The sequence below is a fragment of the Cardiocondyla obscurior genome, linkage group LG01, assembly GCF_019399895.1.
Source record: "Cardiocondyla obscurior isolate alpha-2009 linkage group LG01, Cobs3.1, whole genome shotgun sequence".
NCBI lineage: Eukaryota > Metazoa > Arthropoda > Insecta > Hymenoptera > Formicidae > Cardiocondyla > Cardiocondyla obscurior.
In genome coordinates this window covers 4,111,221-4,120,810 of record NC_091864.1, presented here as the reverse complement: position 1 = coordinate 4,120,810, position 9,590 = coordinate 4,111,221, and the positions used below count along the sequence as shown (strand labels likewise).

Genomic DNA, 9,590 nt, shown 5'->3' with positions numbered 1-9,590 from the left:
AATAAAATAGAAAACGAAACAAAAAAATATTCTGAAGAAGAAAAAATGGAAATATTAAAAGAATACCACGACTGTCCATTGGGAGGACACCAGGGTGTGAAACGTACAATAAATAGAATAAAACTCAACCATAATTGGCCAGGCATGAACAAAGAAGTGGAAGAATACATCAGTAAATGCGAAAAATGCCAAAAGAACAAACTAAGCAAAAAAACGAAAATGCCAATGGTAATAACCGACACGCCGGAAAAGCCATTCGAAAAATGCGCACTCGACATCGTAGGACCATTAACAGTAACAAACGCAGGAAATAAATACATCCTAACATTTCAAGATGCCTTAACGAAATTTAGCAAGGCAATACCAGTAGCAAATCAAGAAGCAGCAACCGTGGCGAAAGCATTCGCAACAAAAATAATTTTTGAAAATGGAATCCCAGAAAAAATACTAACAGATCAAGGAACAAACTTTGTAAGCGAAATGTTCAAAAACATATGTAAATTATTGAAAATCGAGAAAATACAGACAACGGCGTATCATCCGGAAAGCAATGGGGCGCTAGAGAGATCACATCGAACTCTAGCAGAATACCTAAGACATTATATAAACGGAGACCAAACCGATTGGGACGAGTGGGTACCGTATGCGATGTTTGCATATAATACGACACCGCACACAGCAACAGGGTACACACCGTTTGAATTAGTGTACGGGCACCAAGCCACACTGCCGACGGCACTGGCAACGGCACCAAGGAAAACGTACACATACGACGACTACGCGCAGGAACTAAGGGAACGATTACGCGCATCAAATACAATCGCGAAGGAACATTTAAAAGGAGAGAAAGAAAAATCGAAAACAAACTTCGATAAGAAAACAAGGGAAAGAAAATTTAAAATAGGAGATCAAGTTTTATTGCACGATGAAACAGTGAGAAGAGGAAGATCAAAGAAATTAGAAGCACAATGGATAGGGCCGTACACAGTAATAGAAAAGTGCGGAGAAGTAAATTACAAAATAAAAGGAGGCAGAAGAAGCATAAGAATGCATGCAAACAGGCTAAAGGCTTTTGTAGAGCACTAACAAAAAAAAAAAAAAAAAAATAATAACTTAAAAAAAAAAAAAAATATTCGTACTTACCAGTGTGCATCGGATATACAGCACGAGTCACGCCGTCAGGACGTTCCTCCACGACAATCAGAAAATTAGGCAGGAGAGTGGGACGGTAGGCCCGCGGCCGCACGGGAGACACCTCCCGCACCAGACAATCACGGCAACGAAGTGCCATGAATTCCCGCCGGCAAGTGGTACAAGCCACCCACCGACGGGAAGATTCCGCAGAGTCGAAAACAACATCAACAGACGAACTATAGAAAATAACACAAAAATAAGTGAAAAACACAATAACGCCCGAAGAAATAAAGAAAAAATCAAAAAACGTACGACATTATAAAATTTTTTTTTTCACAAGAAAGAAACTTAGTGAAATAAGACGGCGAGAAGGCAACTGACGGACTGACGGAACGGACAACGAGGCTAAGAGACAAATCCGACGCGATATAAAAATGCATATTAAAATTTCGAGAAGTGCAACGCGAAACCGCGCGAACACAGCAGAGGAAAGTTATAAAGACTTACCTCGTATCATAATACACAGTCGCTCCCACGAAGAACACACACACACATAACAGATAACACACACGAAAAGAAATAAAAAATTAAAACCGCGAAAAAAGTCAATCTGAAAGAAAATCATCTTTCAGAATAATAATCACCGTGACGCTGGGCGCAAGCGACAAACCGCCGGAGATAAGCTCACCGTACACGGTAACGCAGTTCGTACATGAACCCGGACTCTACTACGAAAACGTGGGACAACTGCAGCTATCAGACGCGTCGTGGAAATTAGTAATAATAACTAAAACACAGGAATTAAAAGCGCAATATGAAAAACTACAAGAACGGGTAAAAGACGGAGAAAAAGCGTGCGAAACATATAGCGGAGAATTACTTAAGGATAAATGTAAATACTTAGCAGAAACAGTACGATCCCAAAACGAAAAATTAATAATAGCGATAGAATTATTAACAACATATGAAGCACAAAAAACAAAGCGAGGATTAGTAGATGTAATAGGAAACAATAAAGTACCATGAGAAAGTTATAACAAACGCGACGAAGCTATTAAGCAAAAAAGTAGACGGGGTAACGGGACAAGTAGAAATGACGGAACATTTCTACATATTAAGAATGTTAATAACAGATCTATTAACAAACGTGCAAGAGACGATGAAATTCATAGCACAAACGAAATTGGGGATAAAAAACACGCGAATGTTACCGGTTAATAAAATAATAGAAGAATTAAAAGAAGCAACCGCGCACCTCGAAGAAGGGACGTATTTCCCCTTCAGAATAAATACAAAAAATTGGAACGCGATAGAACAATATGCGGAAATAAGCGCATATAGTGACGAGCAGATGATAGTCACAATAATAAGATTCCCGATAGTAGACGACGCAAGATACGAATTAAAAAGAGTAACGCCGTTTCCTGTATTGGACAAATCGAACGAGAACATATTTAAAATAATAGAAATAGAAAATGAATACATAGCAGTAGATAGAGAAAACAATAATTACCTAACATTAAAAAGAGAAGATATCAGGCAATGCGTAAATAACGATAATATATATATATGCGAACAAAGCATCCCGGTATACCATACCAGGGCAAGCGCACCGTGCGAGGTAAGAGCGATTACCGAGCCAGCAAAAAAGCCGGACACGTGCGTAACGCGAGAAGTTGCATCACGGGCAACAGTATGGATAGCAGTAAGCGAACCACAAGAGTGGATATACTCCACGACAAAGGAGCAAACAATAGAAATTCAATGTAGACATAGACCGAGTAAAAATTAGAAATAAATAGAACAGGAATAGTAAAATTAAGAACAGCATGTAAACTAACAACAACAGAAATGACAATAAAAACAAGAAACACGGTAGGAGAAAGTAAAATAGAACGACACGTACCGACGTATAATTTAACAAACATAGAAACAGAACAGGGCGAATAAACCGACCCAATAATAAAGAAAATAGAAGAAATAAGCCGCGACAAGGTAATAAAAAACCCGAACGAATTAAATAAATTAGGGATAGAATTAAGTAAAATGAACAAGCAACTAGACGGAAATGTAATATTAACAAATAGAATAATCATGTATACAACGGGCACAAGCGCCACAATAATAGCTATAATAGCGACTATAGTACTAGCAATAGTAATAGTAAAACTGTACAAAAAGAAAAAGAATAAAGTAACCGAACAAATAATCCTACCTAGCGAAATAAAAAGAAGAAAAAAGAAAGAAACGCAGAGTGTAAAAACACCACGACCAACGGTGATACAATTGTAAATAGAATAAGAAAACATATTGTAAGGAAGAAAAGATTGAGGTGTATAAACACACTCAACCTTTTCTTCCCCCTAGGGGGGAGGGATGTTGTAACCCAAACCCCGTTACAACACGAAACATGACGCAGGGCATTTCGGAATAAGTATCTCGTAATTAAATAACCTCGGAGGATGCAAGATCAGCAAACCTCCTTAAGAAATTAAATAATAAAAGAAACACGTGCGAGAACTTATTGCCGAAATCGCTGAGGTTGCATTCGCCGAACTACCGAAGTTCGGCATTGCAACCCGAGGAGGCCAAGGCCCTGCGTCACTATTAAATAACCGCGAACCGTCACGGACGGGCAGTCGCATCATAGTCCGTACCGTAAACTGAGAGCGGTGATAATCAAAGTTCGGTCGCGTGCCAAGTAAGAGGAGACCTCGCGGAGCCGAGGACGCGTGACAACGCGAGGACGTGCGCCGAACCGACAAAAGGGAACCATAGGGAGATAGACAAGTGCAACATTGTAATTGAATAAAACTCTAATCTTTTTATTTAAAACAAATCATTTCGCCCTCCCTCACGGATCCCGAAGGACGGACCCCGTGCACCGGCCCCGGTGCAACAAATGAACTACGGTCTACTTTCCCCTTAACTAAATTTTCCAATATGTGTCGAAAAAAAGAGACGCGGAGTCGAAGACGTAACATTGACATCTCATCCTACATTAGGATGCACACTTTATCCTTTATCGACATTTGGGAAGCATATTTTTCTAAATGTCTCAGAATAAAAGTGTTCAACCCCGGGGAAAGAGATATCTTGTGGAGCGCCAACTGCAAAGTTTTAATTGCCGGTAAATGTTAAAATACTTCGCGTAACCGCGTGTAGACACGTTTTCCCATTGTTTTATACAGAGTAAGCGCAAGGGTTTTTTGTTCATTCTTGAATCTTTGTCCCTGTTAAAATAAACAAATAAATAAATCTGTTTAATAGCAATTATCTAACAATTAAGGGATAGGTGCCATGAAAGGGACGGTTTTGAATGGAGCAAATTGCATTGCAAAATGTCTGTACACATTGCATATTCAAATTATTTTTTATTTTATTGTGCTGTAACATTTGCAACAAATAATTAGGTAGGGACACATAATAAAATACAAAATAATTTGCATATGCAATGTGTACACTCGTGGTCAGAAAGGTTGCAACAGTAACGAAGTTAGGTACACGAATCTAGTACCTGAATGAGAACTGCTACTTTTGCTCATGCGCAATGAATACGATATAAAGTTATCTAATCGGTATATACGCGGTGTATTTTGAATTATATTATTATATTTAAAGACGCATCGCATTGCTTACTATATTCATAAAATTATACAAATCCGAATAATTATAAATGAATAACGATTTAAATTAATAATTAAATTTTTGCGTTTTTTGAACATATAACTTTATTATAATAACTTTTGTAACATTAAATAAACATTTTATAAAAACATAAAACATAGAAAAACATTAAATATTAAACAAAACATTTTTTACATTTTAACAATTTTAAACAATTTTTTGTAACATAATTTTTAAATAGAAATAACAACTATAATTAAAAAGGCACAACATAAGAAAATATTTTAAATTAATTTAAAAAAAAACGAAAATAAAAACTAAACATGAAACTAAAAATTAACAATAAAATTTTATTTAAAAAATATAACTAATAAGTGCAGCGGATGGCTTTTTTTACATAAACCTTTCATGCAACATTTATACAACATTCAGTCATTCAGTCATTCAGTCATTCGGAGGGTTGTCCTTCATCACATTCAAGCATCATGCAAAATAATTAATACAGAGTGGCACTTCCATTCGCTTCTATCACTGCATTCAATCTTTGGGGCATAGATGCTATCAAATTTCGAAACATCTCAAGTCTTGCGCGGAGCCCCTCCCATTGAGCTATTACATGATCAGCTAATAACTCGCGATTTCGCGGGACTTAAGGGTTCCATTCTTGCACTATAATACCCCAAAGATTTTCTATCACATTTACAACAGGAGATTTGGCTGGCCAGTTCAACGTCCTAAAGTTGGGTTGTGCAGCCAGCCACTCCTGGACAACTCTCGCTCGATGCACTCCTGAGTTGTCTTGAACGAAATTCACGAAAGGTACGTCGGGAAATGTCTCTGCAATGTACGGGATCATTACAGTCGATAATATGTTGATGTATTCTTCGCTGTTCATGTGTGGTGTTATCCGCACCAACGGACCAGGACCCAGCGAAGTCATACATCCTCAAAATCCTAATGTAATGCGCCCGCATCGTTGTCGAAAACGAATATTTTTCTCGGCGTACCTTTCTCCTTTCTCTCTCCACAACGTCACTCTTCCACTCTCATCTGTACTAAATACTTTTTCATCCGAAAAAATTGTAACATTCCACTCATCGTTCCAAACTAAATGTTCGAGTGCGAAAGCCATCCGCTGCTCCTTATGTTGTGCTGACATTAACTCTTTTTGCGCCGGTATATGACGATATATTCCATTTTCTTGGAATCGTCGACGAATCGTGCGCGCCGAACAATTTAATTCAAATATACTTTTTATCTGTAATATATAAAAATTACTAACTTTTTGCAAAGCAAGAAGAATATTTGTAAAAGACAAAAAAAGCAAAATTATGATATATTTAAATAATTGTTTATTAACGTTATTATTAACACGTACTTGTCTTGAAGATTGATATCTATTTTGTTGTATTTCTTCAACAATTGTATTTACTATTGCATCAGTTGTGCATTTTGGCCGACCGGGTATTGGCCTCGGATTTACGTGTCCATCTTGTTCATTTTTTTTTAAATTCTATATACAGTTGCTTTCTAAAAAAATTGCAGATTATTTAATCAACAGAAACACTTTTATTTACGAATTTTTTTTTTCTTACCTAACCATAAAAAAATTCAATTACTATTAAATTATAAATAAGGGAATTACATTTACATTGCACAGCTCAGATATTTCTCTCATACTAAAGCCCGCATTGCTATAAGCAAAAATTTGTCCTCGTATCATTTGAGAAGTGGGTGCAGGCATTTTTTATTTTTTATTTATTACAATATTTTAATAAATATGTAATTTATTAAGTAATGTTTCTTTTTCTTTTTTGTTTTTTCTCAACGGTGTTCTTTAAAGAACGATGAGACTGTTATCGCTTATAGTAAATCGGGTTTCAATAAGACCGAAATATCTAACAATGAGCTGAGTAATGTAAATGTAAGTACTTTATTAAATAATCTGCAATAATCTGCATATAGATCTTTAAAGCAAAATAAAATAGATGGAAACGTCTCCAGGTCAACGAAAGTGCACAAATGAAGAAGAAAAAAACACAATTGTTGACGATTTTTAAATATATCACAATTTCGATTTTTTTTATTTTTACAAATATTCTTCTTGTTTTACAAAAAGTTAGTACTGTTTATATATTATAGATAAAATCTTTACTTGAACTAAATTGCTCGGCAAGCACCATTCGTCGGCATTTGCAAGAAAATGAAATATTCTATCATAAATCAGCAGAAAGAGAGTTAACGTCACGTCATAATTAAAGAGTAGCGGATGGCTTTCCCATACGGATGAGAGTGGAATTGAATGTTGTATGAAAAAGTTTGAGTAATAAAAGCCATACGTTGCACTTACAATTATATTTTTCAATTAAATTTTATTATTAACTATTAGTTATGTTATAATATTTTTTAATATTTTTTTATGTTATGTTTTTTTATTATTTTTTCGTTTTATTAATAAATAAAATTTAATGTTTTATTAATAATAAAATGTATTTTACAAAAAACGCAAGAATTTATTTAACTATATAGATATAATTATTTATTTACTTACAATTATTTGCATTTATGCAATGTAATGCGTTTTTATATTTGTTATTTTAATTTATAATACATCGTGTATATGCACATTAAATCAGCTTCACATCTAATTATTGCGCATGAGTAAAATTAGCGGTTCTCAGTTTGTTTCTAGATTCGTGTTCCTAACTTCGTTACTGTTGCAACCTTTCTGACCACGAGTGTACAGACATTTTGCAATGCAATTTGTCTCATTCAAAACCTGTCCCTTTCATGGCACCTATCCCCTACACAGTCATTGGACAAACTATTAGTTATTCGAACATGTTGAATGTATTTGAAAAAAAATAAGATGTGTTTATGTGTATATTTATATAGTTTTACAAAAATATATGTTTTTGTTTACTGTGACCTGGGAACGTTGCACTAACATTTTTTATGCCCACAACAAATATTACCAGCAAATGTAGATTTGTATCGCAATTATAATTTTAAAAAATGACAAGTTAAAAGACAAAATTTGAAAAATTAACTTGATGATTTGCCTTCTTAGCAAATCATTAAGTAACAAATGCATTTTGTTGTGCTGATCAAAATTAATATTTTTTTCAGTGTAATATCGAAAGACAGGGTTCTTTATTTTATATTACTCAGATTATCGGATTTTAACAACGGTTAAACTGATTACTTTTTCTAAGTAAGATCATTAATAAGCTTGTAATTTATTTATATAAAAAATGTGTTTTGATTTTCTTACTTATTATACAAGCGGAGATATTAAAATGCATACTTCAAATCGTGAAATACGGATTTCGGGACAGCCATCAAAAAGTGCGCGGAGTCGTCGCTAGGAGGCGTCGCTTTCTCGCATTTAAAATACACTTCAGTCGGAATATAAATGGACCTAGTAAGACACTTAACAGTCGAGTTCTCGACTGGTACGTGGCACTCACAAGAATTTCTGGTTATTGATTTGATTATTGACAATTCTTTCAAAAAATATTTGTGTTTGGGTGGACTATGATTGAGGTTGTGTGGTATATTTGTGTAAAAGTTTTAAAATTTTTGATCGTACAACGATCGATTTCTTTCAACTGTTTCCTCTCGTAGAAAATTGCTTATTAGACCCGTTAGTTATAGAAGGTGTTTTCTAGAAGTAACGTGAAATTTATAATTAAAGTCGATATTGAATTGAACATGTATAAATTGATTCTGTTGAGAAAAGGGAATTAAATAATTATTATTTGTCTCATTTCAATTTAGATGTAAATAATTGACAATTTATAATTAAAGTAAAAGTAAATGTATTACAATTTCCAAAGTCGCATTTTCTTATTAGTTTTAGGGTCAAGTAGGGTGACAGTAACAGCCTCTGGTGGCCGGTCGTGAAGTACGAAATCGTATTTTCCATTTTACGGTCAAAATACTGAATAATGTTAATAAATAAATGACATTCGTGATCAGGAGGATTAATTACAGGGTGCTACAGAACAATTTTTTAAGATTTACGTCTAAATAAAATTTTTAATAAAAGGGGAAAGAAGTGCATCTAGTACAAAGTACAGGTGCAGTCAGCTGCAAGCAGTAATTGATTTATTTTAGAATAAGTTAATTTTTTTATATAATACATTTTATTTATAATTTAATAAATATTAATATTGATATTTTTTTATTTGTGATGTGGCCCCGACCTCTTCAGCTTCGACCCCTCCGAAAAGTCGGCACCGCTGCTGGTGCCGCTGCCGCTGCTGATACCGGTGCTGGTACCGGTACCGGTACCGGTGCCGGTACCGGTGCCGGTACCGGTGCTGGTGCCGATGCCGGTACCGGTGCTGGTGCCGGTACCGGTGCTGGTACCGATGCCGGTACCACTGCTGGTGCTGGTGCCGATGCCGGTACCACTGCTGGTGCTGGTGCCGATGCCGGTACCACTGCTGGTGCCGGTGCCTCTGCTGCTGCACGTTGCCTCTCACAGCGACGTGCACGGTATTGTAAGCGACGGTAAAACTTGAAGAAAATTAGCATCGGCCACGCGACTGAATATGTTATGAATGCGTGATGAGACGCGATAGAACCGTCCAGAAGACGTGCTAGGTATTGACGAAAGTAGAAAGAATATTCGGGAACACATGATGCGTGGTAGCGAGGAAAAGAGGTGTTTCCCGAATATTTAAAGCAAGCTCCGAGAATGCGAGAGGCCTTTAATCGGAATTATAAGTCGAGTCGGAATTATAAGAAATAAGAGTTGAGTCGGAATTATTCGGATTAAAGTCGAAACAGTCTTTGTATATTACGTGATCGTCCTACATCGT

At 35.7% G+C, this 9,590-nt stretch overlaps 1 protein-coding gene across 1 annotated transcript; it reads left to right on the top strand.

Moving 5' to 3' along the window:
- Positions 1 to 2,227: 2,227 nt before the first annotated feature.
- Positions 2,228 to 2,926, top strand: LOC139108642 (uncharacterized). Its single transcript, XM_070667104.1, has one exon. It carries the CDS (start codon positions 2,228 to 2,230, stop codon positions 2,924 to 2,926), a length of 699 nt encoding a protein of 232 aa, XP_070523205.1.
- Positions 2,927 to 9,590: the final 6,664 nt, after the last annotated feature.